Here is a 17,779-nt window from a genome sequence, read left to right as displayed (position 1 = left end):
CTCTCTCATAGGTTAACATGGGGGTTGCCTTTAAATATTGTTAAAGTACAAATTCCCTTTGAGAGCAGATGGCAATTTGGAGTTTGGTGTCTCTGAACTCAGAATTTAAAAATACATCTTTTAGTGAAGTTGGTTTGAAAATGCCACTTTTAGAAAATAGGCATTTTCTTTCCTTAACCATTCTGTTACTCTGCATGTTTGCGGATTCCCTGTCTGGGTCAGACTGACAGTTGGTCTGTTTGTGAATATCCTCTAGACAGTGACACAAAGGGAGCTGGGGTGTAGCCTGCATTTCTCTTCCAGGGGATCCTCATCAGTAGTCATAAACATTGAATATTCCCGCCCCGTGCGGGGATCCCGGAGCATATATAAAATACACAGATGTATCAGTATGAAATATACAAGAAAAATATAGTATTTTCTTAGTAGGCAATTTTCATACCAGATTCATGTATACATGTGCATAACAACAATTTAGACTATACTGATAAACAGGCTAAAATGCTTTATTTCTATGGATTTTTTTTTTTTTTTTTTTTTTTTAAACCTGCTCTTACCTGCTCCATCTGGCGAAATCGGGTCTGCAAGTGTCATCTATTAAGGTACGTTTATCTGCCATTACAGCGTATCATAAGTCACCTTCTCAGGAATCCTTCTTTACTATGCCAGTGGTCAAGGATTTCTTAGAAGATTTGAAGAAGGTTTTTCCACCCATTCGAAAACCCTCACCTCCATGGAAACTGAACATAGTATTATCTAGACTCATGGGCCCTCCTTTTGAGCCTATCCACAAACCCCATTTCTAACAATCATTCCCACCTGATTCTTGATCTGAAAGCGTCAAACTTTTAAACAAATGCCAGTTGGGAATATCATTTGGATAATCTTCCAACACAGAGGAATAGTGCTCCCAGTGTTGGTTTGCTATTTAGGATGAGAGTCGATTTATCTATGGTATGTTCGGGGGTTTCCTATTTGGCCCAATAATGAACTTGGTTTTACCAGACCACACAAATACAATTTACAAAGACTTCAAGATAGACTCACCATAATTGTTGAGTGACCAGGGGTATCATCACATTTCTTACATCACAATGTTTTCTGTCATTTTAAATCAGTGCAACATATTGAAATAGCTTCATTCCCAGGATCATTTTCCTTATAACATGCCAGAAGATAGCAGCACTGTAAAATGTGTTCCGTCTGCTCATTTGTTTGTCTCAGAAACCACAAAGATCTAGTCTGCAATTGTCCTACTCATTAGTGGAAGTTAAATGGTTATTTGCAACTTGGGGAATACCAGTGCAGCTACTGATAAAGGTTGTATTCCCTTGCCTATGAATAAGTTGTTCTCCATTTGGAAAGTTAATTGTTACCTACGCCACCATGACGTTCAATCACTTCTCAGTACTGAAAATCCTGTGTGGGTCAGAGGGTATTGCAACCATGTCCACTAAAAGTACCTAGACTCCAAACATTAATTGGTGAGAACTGGTGTTGTGTAATGGCTACTTTGCTTCAGAGTTACACCAGCCGTTGTAATTGTCAGGCATTCACTCTGAATGCTTTTGTCCTATAATATTTTAGGACTGAAGCGTCTGTCAGAGGACCAAGAACTACATGAGCCTCTTGGTAAGCACAAGCTATATGTCCAAGACACACGGTTTGATGCTCCACGGCCACTGAAAAGCTACTATCACCATTCTGTCATAGGTACTTGGGTAAACGAGTGCAATAGATTGAGTGGTGGTCTTTCAATTTCTGTGGTCCACAGTTTGAAAGTTGAAGTAGAAGAAATGGAAGCAGCCACATCCTCGAATACCCAAATATTAAAGTTGAATTTCACATTTCTCTGGGGTTTGCAGGGGTGTTTTATATTATTTGACATTTATTTTTGCTGATTAATAAATCCTCTTACCAGGTGCACTTATTGTTAATTTATTTGCTTGATGATTTAGGACTGGAATATAACTAGACGATTTCGTAATAGGAAACTTAAGTTATTTATTATCTAGTCTACGTGGCATTTCAGGCAAATGATCTATTAGTACAGCTAATTGACAGCCGGTGTACCTGCTGCTTTTCTAACTTCATGGCCAAGATCTCACAGCATTGGGTTGTAGGTGTTGGTCTCACAGTCCCATTAATTAAACCCATCATGTCTTGGAGTGCAGTGCTGTGTTGGACTACACTTATGTCAGTCTACACATTTTTAGAATCATTTGAGATTACTGGATATATCCCCAACTTGTAAGTGACCACTATCTGAAGGGGGGTTTTCTTTTTCACTCCATTTTTTTTAGGTCAGCAGACAGTATTCAGTTCTGTTTACACTTGGGAGCCGACTGAAAGGATTCACTGTTCGCAACAATCTAAAACAAAATTTACCAATCACACATTGAAATATTCTTTAGTAGTGTGATTATGGACCTACATTGTTTCCTTTGTTAGTTTCACACCTTAATAAACATTGCTAGGTTCTAGTTTGGTAAGTTCTGTAGTGGTACGGAATATACGTTATTTTTTTACGTCTTTTCTTTCTTTAGGGTACTGGGAGAGTTTTTTCTAACACAAAATATGTTTTCCTGTAAGCCATAATGATAGTCATTGACATTTATGGTGTAACATACAAGAAGCAGCAATAACCAATGCAGTTCATGGGCAGGGATCATGAGCATGCCACAACCCCTTTATTTCTGCCATATGTTGTATTTAAGTAGATTCACATGCACATATTAGATGCATTGGCTGTGTACTGTACAGCTAAGTTGTCATAATCTGCAGCACTTCATTGGAAGAGCTTCCTAGAGATAATGTCTACTTTTTGTTGCAGGAGACCTTTGACAGAGCTAAGGCTTGGGTTAAAGAACTCCAAAGACAAGCCAGTCCAAACATTGTCATTGCCCTTGCTGGAAATAAAATTGATCTGGCAGAGAAGAGAATGGTGGAGTTTGAAGTAAGTACCAGTTTTGTGTGTGTGTGCTCGTGGGAGTGCCTTTATTTGTATAAAACATAACATGAATTGACTCACTTTGAATGATTTAGTCATTGGATCTGGTACTCAAGAAAAGTGTTGGATCGATAGCTCAGGGGCCTGAAGTCCACAGTAGTAGTACAGTTTTTTTTTTTACTGTGGGTCAAGTGGAGTTCAGAATTGTTCATTTAACTTCCTGCCTTGTCAGATATTAGTAATTGGACTACCACCCAGGTTGTTTGCTCTTAGGTGCCTCTGATGGAAATAGCACAATAGAAAACAATACCAAGCAGACAACAGAGCAGGAAGCAGAGCTGTGGTGTCTGGGCGTGACTTTAGGGTGATGACAACTAACATTTGGAGTTCAAGCAGTGACGTAGAGCACAGTCTTATATGCAGATTTCTGATGGATACTTCTGTCTGCAGATTCTTCATCTTTTGAACAGCACACGCTCTAGTCCAGGTCCAAAAACTCTTCAATATCACTCCCATACCGGTAGGTGGCACCTCCTCCACCTCTGCACCACACACAATGCCTTGTGACGCTACTCGAGCCATAAAGCATCCCCATTATTGTGCTGTTAGTTCCTTTTTTCTCTGTGCCTTCAATGTGTTCCAGAGCTCTCCATATCTCCTCCTGAATGTCGACCTTGTCAATGATTTTTCTTCACAAATATCAATTAGATGCACATTTCTTTCACAATGTTGCTGCCTAAGAGGTCAGAATTCAAGTCTTGCTGGGACTGTGATGATAGATGCCCTTTACGCACCCTCACAGCATCTGCCTGTGGTGCCTGTGATCTGACCGTGACGTTGATGTCTGTGCATCATATCAAAAGATGCACACCAAAGTGCTCAAGGAACAAGAGGCCAAGTTGTTCATGTCTAGAGTGAAAGAAGATCGTCGCAAACACCACAAGTTTTGATCGAGGTCAAGGACACTAGAGACACCTCTGTTGTCAAAATCCTCTTGTAAGAAGCATAAGAAAAAAGGAGACATAAATCTCCCCACCACACTTTGAGACATAAGTTGCCACAACCTTTGACTTCACCTCACCCAGCATCGGATCAAGGACCAAAGAAAGAACAAACCTAGGATCTGGCACCTGCAGCTTCACCTGACCTGGTGCCATTTCCGGACACTCAACCACCTGCAGCGCTGTCTCCAAGGTCTCAACCATACCAGCCGTACCCAGAGTTTCAAAAACCTGGAATGGATCCATGCACATTTCTGAACTAAATATTCAGCATTTTCAGTGGGACCATGATCTCATCTGGTGCACCGTCTGTCCCTATCAGTATGATGGCTTACTCCTTAGGAGGTTTGCTGTCATCTTACCATTCAGAGCCCTTGATGCTGTTGCTGCCATTGACTCGTGTCAAGGGCAAATCCAAACCCGACTCCAGCTATGCCGTGAGATTGCCCTCAAGAGTGATACCACCTCCTTTTGGTTATGCCAACTTTTTCTTCCATGGAGCTGGATACCAACATCTCGCTGGCCCTGAAGAAGACACCACCTGTGCCCTACACTATGCCACTGGCACCCTACACACCGGCACCAGAGATGACATTGCCGACTGACACAGCCTATACGAAGGCAAATATTTCTTTATGGAAGCAGACCCTCAAGAACAACCCAGTCCTGATGATGAAGGTAGCAATTCATTGGACCCAGACTTTGCAGGTTTGAAGGATGCCAGTGGGCACAATACCTCATTGAAGTGGGAACTTCTGTCACAGACAGGCTTTCCTGCTCTGGAAGTGACCAACCATCATACTGTAATTAGGAGGGCTGCGGACATGTTAGACCTGCAGCTCCCATCTACGGAGGTCAAATCCAGCATCCTCACTGAAGTACTTAACTCCACCACCCCCTCAGTGTAAGCCTTACTTTTGTTTAGTGAGGCCCTGACAGCATCAATACTAGCCATGTGGGAGAAACCATCAACTTCTACTGCTGCCTCAAGAATGATTGTCCATCCTTATAAGCCAGCACCAGGAGATTCCAGCTTCTTATCGGCTCAACCATCCCCAGAAAGCCTTGTGGTGCACGTCTCTTCTCCTATACACCAACCGACAGGGAATCGAAGAAGCTAGAACAGTTTGCCAAGAAATTGCTTTTGGCAGTGAGTATGACTCTATAATCTATTCATGCCACCTGACTTCTTCAAGGATATGTGCATGCTCTGTTAGATTCCGCACAGGTGGTCACCCCCACTCTTTCAGACAATCTACGAACACACTTGCCAGGGTTTGTTGGAGATGGTCAGGCTGTCGTGAAAAAGGTGATAGAGTCTGGTCTAGAAATTGCAGATTCAGTGGCAGTGGTTCGGGACATCCATCTCCCTATGTTGTCGTGCCTAGTTAAGATATTCAGAATTGTCACCAGACATACAGACCACACTGATGGATCTTATGCGAAAGCCAACTCTGTACTGGAGAGATTTAGGGACAGTAAAGCCAAAGCCAAATCCACTGGTCTTCAGATGCAACCCAGAGACTACCGTCAATTTCAGAAGTTTTGTGCCTTTAGCAAGGGCTTTTCGTTTCAAGGCCATCAATAGTTTGCAGCTCAACAACAGCAGCAGCAACAGAATAACCCCCTCTGCAAGTGATATAGGGGACAAGGCAAGGGCTGAACACAAACTGTCCCACTTCCTACCTCCTCTTATTCGTCCTCCTTCCCATCCAACACAGGGAAGCAGCCCTAGTTCCTCCTTACTTGAACATGTACAGCCCTTTGGAGGACAGGTATCCTCCTCTCCACATGCTTGGAGGGGCATAACCTCAGACCTTTTAGGTCTTGCTAATTGTGGAGAGGGTCATGCCCTAACCTTCCAAAAGACAGCATCTCACACCAACCCCTAGTGCAAATATGCTCATGGCACCCAACTACGTGACCTTCAAGAAGAGGTTCAGTCCTTGTTCATCAAAGGCGCTCTGGCATTAGTTCCAGAGCACAGGGATGTGGAATTCCTATCGCCCGACGCCCGGAACATCTTGTTTGGGGTCAAGGGCAACAAGTTTTTATGTTTACTTTGTCCTTGGGACAAGTAGGCCCAACCCTCTGCAGCACAAACCCTTTGGCTGCCTGTTTACAGAGAGTGGAACTCTCTGCAGTTGAGGTAATGTGTTTCCAAAAGATAATGCTGTTCGAACTTGTATTTATGGTTCATTATTTGAAAGCCTTCATTATTAGGGTGAGTGCTGTAAATAAATGTTTTAAGGTCACACTTCACTACTGACGTTGGTTCCAGTACAACAACAAAAAAAACGTGTATACACATGTTTGAGAAGTTTAGGCTATGAGGCTAAGTATAATGCTCCCAGAATGCTCTCTGATTAGATGCAAATGAAGTGTAATTTAGTAAAATGTGTTGATGCATGCTAGTATTTCCCAAAAATATTTCTAATGGAAAATCAGTGTAACCATTTTCAACACGAATATGGGAAGCATGAAAATAAACAAACACTGAAAGCCAACTGGTCTGACATTTTTTTTATAAGTCTTTTAGTTTCATCAATGCGTGTCTTGTTTTGACATGGCTTTTGTAACACTTTATTGCTGTGGGAGCTACCAGGCCTTCAACATTGTAACAAACACTGGCAAAAACCCCCCAAAACGTTTTTGAACTCTAAAAGCACACGTTGCCACCAGTGGCATAACAAAGGCCCGCAGCCGCCCTCCAGGGGGCACCTTCAGCACAGCACCTGCCCTGAGTGAGTCTGGAGAGGGGGCTCCTCCATGTTCTTTGCAAAGGGGCACCCTCCAGTTTCGTTACGTCACTGATTGCCACTGTAGTTCCTGACACTGAACAAAACTACTTTGTGTGCCAATATGCTCCTTGTGGAAGAGCAGAATGCGATCACTCACAGTAAAGCTAGCCGAAAGAGAGAGAAATAGAAGTTTAATAAAAACAAAATGTCTTTGTTAACACCAGACCTAATTAGGGACCAAGACCCACATGTAGGTAGCTTTTTGCATGTCGCAAACAGTGATTTTCGCTGCTTGCGACGTGCAAAAAGCACATTGCGATGCACAAACCCAGTTTTGCGATTCAGTAACCTGGTTACCGAATCGCAAAACAGGTTTGCGACTCGCAATTAGGAAGGGGTGTTCCCTTCTTAATTGTGACTTGAAGTGCAATGTAGGATTGTTTTGTGACTGCGGGCGCAAACCAATCGCAGTTTGCACCCATTTCAAATGGGTGGTAACACTTTCGCAAAATGCTAGGTGGGCATTTGCGAAGCCCTTGCGAATCACAGATGGTGTCAGGGACACCATCCTACATTCGGATTTGCGACTCGCAAATCTGAACCTACCTACATGTGGCCCCAAATTCTTAAAGAAAGTCACAAAAGTGCACCCATGGTATATGTCGTACCCCTATAAAATATTTGTGAACTGTATTTTAGCATGGGTAAATACGCATGTGTAGATTTGCTCATGTGAAAATCTATTGAGCATTTGCAAGTTCATTTTCTCTCCGGCCACTTTCTTCCCAACCCTGGAAGAAGTTCTAATTCTGCCATTGTCAGGAGTAAATGTCCAACCTTTCTTATTATGGGAAAATATTAGAGAGGAGCTGGTGAAAATCTTTAAAACATGCAGGTTAGTAGGTTTGCAGACTCAAAGGCATTCCAGCCCTGGAACTATTGCTTACTGTTTCCTCCAGCCCCAGTATGGAGATCTGCAGAAAGATGGCAAAATAAGGAAATTGCTACAGTAGGGATTGAAACTGCAAGTATTCAAGCCCTACTATGGTAGTAGCCTTGGCATAATCAGAGAGGCTATTATCAAAGCTCTTAAATAATGAGTTTGCTGCCATAATTTGTCGCCACACTACATGGCACCAAAGGGACAAGTAGATCTTTTTACAGGACAAGTAAATTTGAGAAGCAACCTGTCCCCTGGACAAGTAGATATTTTAATAAATTCCACACCCCTGAGAGCAGGAGCAGAGTCAGGATTGCTACTCCCGGTACTTTCTGGTCCCCAAAAAGGATGCTGTCCACCACCAGATGCCAGACCTCAGAATTATGAATGCTGTCCCTGCTTGTGGTGGAAGCAGAAAACTGAACGATGTCTACCAACTTGCAGGATGCCTATTTCCACATCCCAATCCTGCCATCACACAGGAAGTTTCTTTGCATCACAGTAAGGTCCAAGCACTACCAGTTTGTGGTCCTTCGTTTGGCCGCACTTACTCCCCAGTAGTCTTGACAAAGGTGATGGTGGTGGTTGTCTCCAATCTCAGACAGGCGGGAATCTCCAGTATTCCCTTAACTAAATGACTAGCTCATCAAAGTCAGCTCTCCAGAGATGTGTCTCACCATTTGCAGATGTCAACCGCCCTCTTGTTCGACCTGGGCTTCTGATCAACAAGCCCAAATCTTACCTGGTAAGCTTTCATTGCATCCTGTTCATAGAGGCAGTACTGGACACCATATCAAGTCAAATCTATCCTCCTCCCCAGGGGATTCAAGATGTTCAGGCTATGGTTCTGATGTCTCAAAGTGGGTTGATCATTTCAGTCCTGATGGTCTTAAACCTGCTCAGTCTGCTACCCTCCTGCATTCTGTTGGCCACCTGTGTACACTGTCTAATCGGGGGCCCTCCAATGGTGTCTGAGCAGGCAGTGGGTCCAACTCAACAGAGATCTCCATAGCTGTATCAAAAGTTCAGACACGGCGGTAGATCTACTTTGGTGGAGTGTAGATAACAATCTTAAACAAGGAAAGCTGTATCATCCTCTTCCTTTGCTGAAAACACTGATCATGGATGCCTCCACCATAGGATGGGTTGCCCATCTGGAGGAAGTGGAGATCAGAGGCCTCTTATCTCCAGAGTAGCACATGTTGCTTATCAGTCAGTTAGAACTGCGGGCAATACATCTGCTACTCAAGACCTTCCTCCCTTTCATTCGCAGTCAGTCCAGATCTTAAAGTACAACACGTCCACGGTATGGTACATCAACAAACTTGGCGGAGTGGGGTCACGTATTCCCTGCCGTGAAGTTCTTTGGCTCTGGTCCTGGGCCCAGGACCATGACATCTTCTTGGGAGCAGATGGTTCGGCCAGAGCTCTCAGCGTGTGAGTGGACAGTCTTAGCCAGTGTTGTCTTGACCATGAGTGGCAACATCATCCGGAGACTGTCAACAACATTTTCCAGCTGTGGTGGACTACTCAGATAGACCTTTTTGCCATTTACAGAAATGCTCACTGCTCAAAATTCTGTGCCCTCCAGTACCAAATGTAGGCAACGTTGGGAAACATGTTTCGCTTGAGGTGGAACTTTCCGCTTCTCTATGCATTTCCTACTATACCCTTGATTCCTCACATTTTGAGGCAGATTTGTCCCTCACTGGTCCCAAGTAATCCTAATTGCTCTGGGCTGGTCATGAAGGTTGTGGTATGCAGACCTACTTCATTACTCCTTGCTCCTTCTGCCTCACAAGTTAGACCTCCTCTCACAAACTCAGGTGCAGGTTTTCAATCACTCAATGTCACACTAAGAGAGTGAGAGAGATGAGCCACTAATTACATTCTCCCACATATAACCGTTATGACTGTTCTTCAGTGGTCTCAAAGTGGGTTCTCTCTAGGTTTATATGTCCTGGCCGGACCTTGACAAATGTATAACTGCAGGATGGCACCCCGCTAGACAGGCACGGTTCCTGAACCACCTGATAACAGGGTACTTCCAAACATGAAGTATTCATCTAGCTCAGGTGAGAGCACTAGGCCTCCATCTTTTGCATGGAGTGCATGTGTAGATAGGCAGGAACAGAGTGACAACCCTGACGAAAGCCCCAGACCCGTATGGGCTCTGTGCGATGACCGAAACATGTTGGCATAAGATAGGGTTGTAGGGGCCTCAATTCCCCCCAAAAACCCAGATTTTGTATTTTTAAGTATAACCCTAGTACCGTGAATAAAGAGGATACACCCTTGGGTGTATACCGGGAGGTATTTTTAACAAACTCTTTTCTGGATCCCTTCTTTTATCCAGTAAAATACTTTATATAAGAACTCCGTATCTTGGTTGAGCCAGCCCTGGTGGTGTCATCCCACCAGGGTGTGGATAGGAGCTAATGATGAAGCATGCATGGGTGAGGCATCTACTCCAATTCTTTTTTTACACTGGAGATAGATCCTGACAGTGGAGAGATGTGCCAGCTACAGACATATGCAAAGCAGCAACTTTCATACATTTGCTAACAACTATTTTTGGACTCTGAAATGACGAGGAAAGGACACTTCTTTTGCTCAGTGCTTCAGGATTGCTTGACATAACTGCCTGCACCCACCTGCAGGTGGGGGGGGGGGGGGGGGTGATACTGCTGGGCAGGAGCGGCTTGCGGGGCTTTGTCGGGGCAGGGCAGAGGGTGTGGGGGGTGGGAGGGCGTGGGAGCAAATTAATAAAAATGTTTTTAAAGAATCACTTACCTGCTCCGCTTCTGCATCGCTCCTCTCTCATTGCTTCTGCAGGCACAGGCTCCAAGCCTGCCCTGCGGCCAATCCTAACGCTGTACAGAGCAGCTTCAGGTTTGGCTGGGAGAGCCCTGCAGGGCACTCCCAGTTGCTGGGCTGGAGAGAGCCCTGTGTACATGTGTGTTTGGCCGACCTGAGCCGGCGGACCAAACACACATGCGCGCTAAGGGGAGTGCAGAGTGCACTCCCCTTTGCTCGTCACCTCCAATGCCCTGCCCCCTTCACAAGGAAAGGATAATAAACAGAGTTTATTATCCTTTCCTTGTGAAAGGATTTGCAGCGGTTGCTGCTGGCGGGGCTCAACGCTTCTCCGCCCAAACGGAGGAGCCACTCCTGCTGCTGGGGGAATCAATTCAGGTAGAAGTAGTCATCAAAGAAAAAGTTACAAGTCCTCTGTAATGCTCGTTTTCGTGGATACTGTATCCGCCTGGAGAATCTTCAGACCCACCTCCTTGTTGCATGGCTGGTTGTACTATATGTTCACTTGATGTGGCTTCAACAGACTACAGAAAACAATATATACACAAAATATATATGTAATATAAATATAAACAAAATATCTATGGGACTGGCTGCGTCATAAATCTAGTTGTCCTGAAAAAAGAATAAAAAAATCCACTTGTCTCTTTGGTGCCAGTTAGTGGGACAACATATTACGGCAGCAACTTCATTATATAAATGCTTTGCTAATAGCCTCTCTGATTATGCCAGGGCTCATACTGTAATATGGATTGTATACTAGCAATTTCCTTATTTTGCTTCCTTTCCACACATCACATACTGGGGCTGGAAGTAGCGATGCGCAATAGTTCCAGGTATTAAATGTCCTTTTGAGTCTGTGCAAACCTATTCACTTCCATATTTTAGGGTATTTCACCAGTTCTTCTCTTCTCTTTCTCCATACTGACAAAGGTTGGATATTTACTCCTGACAAGGGCAAAAGTAAAACTTATTTCAGGGCTGGGAAAATAGTGGTTGGAGGAAAGTGAAATTGTAAACGCTAAACAGATATTCACTTGAGCAAATCTACGCATGCATATTTGCTCGCTCTAAAATGCAATGCACAAATATTTTCCAGGAGTACGATTTCTTGACCTGCTTATGTAAATTCTTGTAAATTCATAAAAGCCATAAACGTGCACTAATGCAAGGATATATACCATAGTTACACTTTAGCGACTTTCTTTAAGAATTAGGCCCCTAATTATGTCTGACATTAACCAAGACCTTTTGCAATTAATAAAATTCTATCTATCTATCCATCTATCGGTTGGCTTCAGTGTGAGTGACAATATTTTGCTCTTTTATAAGCAGCATATCTGCACACAAAGAAATCTTGTTTAGTGCCAGGGACTACTGAGAATGTGTGCTTTTTGAGACAAAAATATTTTTTCTTTTTGCCAATGTTTGTTACAGTGGTGCTGGCCCGGCAGCTCCCACAACAGTTAGGTTTCACAAAAACCATGCCAAAACAAGACACACATTGACATAACTAATTTTGGCTGACCACCAGTGTCAGACTTGTTGGCTTGCCAATGCTTGTTTATTTTCATGTTTCCCATAATCTTGTTATAAATATCTGAAAGAGACTTCTAGTTGCAGATTCCTTACCTTAGAATTTCCCCCCCAGGCGTCAGACTCGATGCGGAGATTTTTCTTCGAGCAATACCCTTGCACGTCAGTAGGTGGCGTTGGTCGACTCTGTAGGCGTTGTGGTCACCGTGATGACATCGGGAGTAGTACAAAGACGCTGCCCTCGCGCAGTGACGTCAGTTCTTTTCTTTCCATGCCACGCGCTGACCCGGAGAGAGCTACCCTGGCTATTATTTGGCCGAATTCGACCATTTTGTTGAAGTTTTTTGTGTATGACTTTGGTGCGTCGAGGTGTCCCCAAAGACCGGGTTCAAGCCTTGTGAGGACTGCCATCGGACGATGACGGTGACAGATCCTCATCGCGTTTGTCTGTGGTGCCTCGAGTGCGACCACAACCCGAAGTCGTGCTCAGAGTGTCGGGCCATGCACCCGAAAGCTTTGAGGGAGCGGTCTCTAAAGCTAATGGCGGCCCGGCACTCGACTCCGCATAGGTCTCGCTCGAGAGGAAGGTCTTGAGATCGGTTGCGGAGTCATCAACACTTGTCTTCTTCGAAGTCCTCGGGTCAAGGTAAGAAGAAGAAGTCGAAGAAGTCCCATCGCTCTCCGACTTCACTCTGCCGACTCGACGTGGGACGAGCGTCCACGCACTAGGCCTCCATCCTCGGAGCCTGCGTCTGGGTCGACTCCCCGAGTTTCCCGGAGCCAGAGCGACCCCCCTGCCCAACTAAGAGTTTTACGAGGCCATGCACCTCATCTTTGCGCAGGCCGACCCGATATGGCGCCTTCGTCCGAGGTCGGATTCTGACCCTTTTCCTATGGGTACGAATATGGAGAGGAATTGGAGGCGTCCCAGGACTCTTATGAATACCAGGATGACTCTGCTATGGACTGGGCACAGGATTTGGGCAAAGCCAGTGGTCTGGATACATCTCCTGACACTGGCATGCTGTCTCCTCCTTCTGTGGCTACGGTGGAGGGAGCTACTTACAGTATGGTGGTCAGTAGGGCAGCTGAGGTCCTTGGCATTGAGCTACCTACTGTGGAAGTCAGGTCTAATCTCCTGACAGAGGTGCTTCAGCCTGGGGCTTCTACTTCAGAACCTCTTCTCCCATTCAGTGAGGCCCTCACTGATGTCCTTTTGGGTACATGGTCCAAACCCAACACAGGGGCTCCTGTGAACAGGACTATCGCTCGCCACCATCGACCCGCGCCGAACGACCCAAAATTCCTCTCCCAACACCCTACACCTGAGAGTCTTGTAATCCAGGTTTCCTCTTTTTCTGGTGCGTTACCTTCCGCACCCCCGGATAGGGAATCCAAAAGGCTGGAACAATTTGGCAAAAAATTGTTTTCTTCCTCCAGCCTCGCACTGCGGTCTGTGAACACCGCATGTCTTTTGGGCCGTTATACCCACTCCCTATGGGATACGGTTGCGCAAGTCCTGCCGCAGATACCGGAGGAGGCCCGTGCTATCGTCTCCCAAGCAGTGAAAGATGGGAGAGACGCAGCAAAGTTCACTATCCGTTGTGAGCAGGATACAACGGACTCTCTGGGCAGATCGGTTGCGACGACAGTGCCTTATGGCACCACGCCTAGTTACGCACTTCTGGCTTTTCAGGGGACGTCTAACAGTCACTCATTGACATGCCCTTTGAAGGCACCTGGCTCCTCAGATACAAAGCAGACTCGGCCTTGGAGAGATTCAAGGACTCCCGTGCTACGGCTCGGTCCCTCGGTCTTTTCTCTGCCACACGCCCACCACAGTCTGCTTTTCGTCCCTTTCGTGGACACGGAAGGGGTGCCCTGTCTCGTCCTCTACCCAGCCACCGTGCCACGCACACTGGACAGCCTAAGCGAGGCCGAGAACGCAGAATCCCACGTGGCCGTGGGACAGGGAGCCAGATGTCTGTCCATTCCACATCTGCCATCCCCTGCCCACTGGGAACATATCACCACGGACGGGTGGGTTTTGAAGATCATTTGGAAGGGCTACTCCCTCCCTTTCAAATCTGCACCACCACACATGCCACCATCCTTCCATCATCTTCCGGAGGATCATTTGGTACTTCTCCACCAGGAAGTCGCGGCTCTCTTGACCAAGGGAGCTATAGAAAGTGTCCCGGTGCCAGAAGTAGGTTGTGGTGGTTATTCCCGCTACTTTCTGATTCCAAAGAAGGACAAGGGCTTCAGTTCTATCCTAGAACTTCGGGACCTGAACTACTTCCTCAAGAAGGAGAAATTCAAAATGCTCACCCTGGCTCAGGTTCTGTCTGCTTTGGATCCAGGAGACTGGATGGTAGCGTAAGACTTGCAGGACGCCTATTTCCACATCCCCATCCTGCCTGCCCACAGACGTTACCTACGATTCGTGGTAGGTCACTAGCACTTTCAGTTTACCGTGCTCCCTTTTGGCCTCACCAGCGCCCGTCGGGTGTTCCCGAAAGTGATGTCGGTGGTTGCGGCTCATCTGCGCAGGGGTCTCAGTCTTCCCCTATCTCAACGACTAGCTGTTAAAGGCGCCTTCACCCCAGACAGTCGTCTCCCACCTTCAGACTACGGCGAACCTCCTGCACCAGCTGGGGATCACTATAAACGTGCCGGAGTCACACCTGACTCCCTCTCAGAACCTCCCTTTCAGTGGAGCAGTTCTGGACACAGTGCAATTTCTGGCTTATCCTCCCGACAAGCGAGTCCAAGTCATTCAGGCTATGATTCTGATCTTTCAGCCTCGGTCTTGGGTTTCGGTGAGACTGACTCTGAGGCTGCTGGGCCTCATGGCCTCCTGCATCCTGCTAGTGACACATGCCAGATGGCATATGCGGGCTCTGCAGTGGGACCTGAAGTTCCAGTGGGCGCAGCATCAGGAAAATCTCTCCGACATGGTCCAGATCTCGGAGGGGACTGTGAAAGACCTGCAGTGGTGGCTTTCGAATCTGAATTGGATCAACGGCAGATCCCTCTCCCTTCCCCAACCAGATCTCTCTATAGTGACAGATGCGTCACTTCTAGGTTGGGCCGGCCACATGGGGGAGGCGGAGATCAGAGGCCTCTGGTCTCCAGCGGAGTCGGGACTCCACGTAAATATGCGGGAGCTCCGGGTGATCAGGCTTGCGTTAAAAGCATTCCTCCCCTCTCTCAAAGGGAAAGTGGTGCAGATGTTTATGGACAACACTACCGCCATGTGGTACTCCAACAAACAAGGCAAGTATGGTCCTGGACCCTTTGTCAGGAGGCATTATGCATCTGGACATGGCTGGAACATCAGGACATTACCCTGATGGTTCAACATCTGGCAGGCTCTCTCAACGCCAGAGCAGATAAACTCAGCCACCGACGCACAGTCGATCACGAATGACGTCTCCATCCAGAGATGGCGCAAGGTCTCTTTCTCGAGTGGGGAGAGCCTTGGTTAGATATGTTCGCCTCCGCAGAGAACGTGCAATGTCAGCTGTTTTGCGTTTTGGAGTTTCCAAGGCGGCACTCGCTCGGAGATGCTTTTCGTCTCGAGTGGAGCTCCGGCCTCCTTTACGCCTTCCCGCCTATCCCTCTTCTGCCCATAGTTCTCAAGAAAATCAAGTACGACGTGGCCCAAGTTATATTGGTGGCTCCGGGCTGGGCTCGAAGAGTGTGGTATCCAGAGCTATTGAGCATGTCCATCGATCCTTCACTCAGACTGCCTATTCGGACGGATCTTCTGTTGCAGCAGCAGGGGACGGTTCTCCACCCGAACCTGTCCAACCTACGCCTTCATGCGTGGAGATTGAGCGGCAACAGTTGACAGCATTTGCCCTTCCACCTGAAGTCTGTAATGTTATCTTGGCAGCCAGGCGTCCATCGACTAAAACTGTATACGCCTGTCGTTGGAATAAATTTGTGGCATGGTGTACCAACAAATCTGTTGACCACCTTTCTGCCCCTCTGTCAGAGGTTCTTCTATTCATTCTTTCTTTAGCCCAGCAGGGCTCTGCTTTGGGCACCCCTAAAGGGTATTTGTCTGCCATTTCCGCCTTTCCTAGGCTTCCTGATAAGCCCTCACTCTTTAAATCTCCTATTGTGAGTAGGTTCTTAAAAGGGCTCACCCACTTATTTCCTCCCACTCCGTTTCTCATGCCTCAGTGGGATCTTAATCTTGTACTCACTTACTTGATATGTACCCCCTTTGAGCCAATGCATAATTGTCCCTTGCGGCTCCTCACATTCAAAACTGTCTTTCTAGTCACTATCACCTCTGCTCGCAGGCTGAGTGAGCTTCAGGCCCTTTCTTCAAAGCCTCCATACTTGTCCGTACACCCTGACAAAGTGGCGTTACGCACCAAGCTTCCTTCCTTCCTAAGGTGGTTACACCATTTTATGTAGGCCAGTCCATCACTTTGCCTACCTTCTATGCACCTCCACATCCTTCCCATGAGGAGGAGAGACTCCACCGTCTGGACCCAAAAAGAGCGTTGTCGTTCTACCTCAATCGTACTAAAGATTTCCGGGTGGACGATCAACTCTTTGTTGGCTATGTGGGTGCGAAGAAAGGGAAGGCGGTGCAAAAGCGTACCATCTCTCAATGGTTGCTTCTTTGCATCAAACTGTGCTAGGCTTTGGCTGAAAAGCAACCTCCTGAAGGCTTGCGTGCTCATTCTACCAGAGCAACTGCTGTTTCCGCTGCGTTAGCACGCAGAGTTCCTGTCCTGGATATCTGTCAGGCAGCTACGTGGGTATCCCAGCACACATTTGCTAAGCATTACTGCCTGGGTAGTCAGGTCCGTCGAGACGGCTACTTTGGTCGTTCGGTCCTGCAGGACTTTCTAGTATGATCTTGGTTCGCACCCCATCACCGAGGATGGCATTGCTTGGGTATCTATTCTAAGGTAAGGAATCTGCAACTAGAAGTCTCTATCAGATGTACAAGTTACTTACCTTCGGTAACAAAATATCTGGTAGAGACATATTCTAGTTGCAGATTCCTTACCGCCCACCCATCCTCCACGCTTGCAAACTGATTTCTAGGGACGGGGATTCCCTCTTTCAGGTACTCAGCTCTGAAGCACCAATCTAAGTGTTCTTAGCGGCTCTGCGCTCTGGCGTGGAATGTCATTAAAAGAAACTGACGACACTGCGAGACAGCGGCATCTAGGTACTACTCCAGACGTCATCACGGCGACCACGGTGCCTGCGGAGTCGACCGACACCACATACCGACGCACAAGGGTACTGCTCGAAGAAAAATCTCCAGATCCAGTCTGACGCCCGGGGAGAAAATTCTAAGGTAAGGAATCTGCAACTAGAATATGTCTCTACCAGATATTTCGTTACCGAAGGTAAGTAACTTGTACGATTAGACTGGTTTTCAATAATGAATATTTTAGAATGCATCAACACATTTGACTAAATGAGGCTTCAAAGAAATTGTACCTAAAAGTTCGCAGTTGTTTAGCAAAACCTGTTTTTCCTAGTTGCATTTTTTTTGTGAACATTTTCTTTTGAAAGCAAAGAATCATACTTGCTTTCAATCTTCTTCAAATATTTGCATCTGTTCAGAGAGCATTCTGGAAGCATTATATATAGCTTCCTATTGTTAAACTTTGCAAACGTCTGTACACATTTTTATAATGGAACCACTCTCAGTAGTGAAGTCCAAGCTTACAACATTTCCTTAGAGTGCTTACCCTAATAATAAAGGCTTCGCATTAATGAATCATAAATACAAGCTTGAACAGCATTAACA

At 46.2% G+C, this 17,779-nt stretch overlaps 1 protein-coding gene across 1 annotated transcript in view; it reads left to right on the top strand.

The window, feature by feature from the left end:
• The window catches only part of LOC138285594 (ras-related protein Rab-5B-like), a 220,700-nt gene that overhangs the window by 156,049 nt on the left and 46,872 nt on the right, over positions 1 to 17,779 (top strand). Inside the window, exon 4 of the mRNA XM_069225742.1 lies at positions 2,834 to 2,956. Coding sequence (XP_069081843.1) covers positions 2,834 to 2,956 — 123 coding nt within the window. The remainder of the gene's footprint in view (positions 1 to 2,833; positions 2,957 to 17,779) is intronic.

The sequence above is a fragment of the Pleurodeles waltl genome, chromosome 3_1 (genome assembly GCF_031143425.1).
Source record: "Pleurodeles waltl isolate 20211129_DDA chromosome 3_1, aPleWal1.hap1.20221129, whole genome shotgun sequence".
Lineage (NCBI taxonomy): Eukaryota > Metazoa > Chordata > Amphibia > Caudata > Salamandridae > Pleurodeles > Pleurodeles waltl.
Note: the sequence above shows the minus strand (reverse complement) of the source record. Positions and strands in the feature narration are given on the sequence as shown.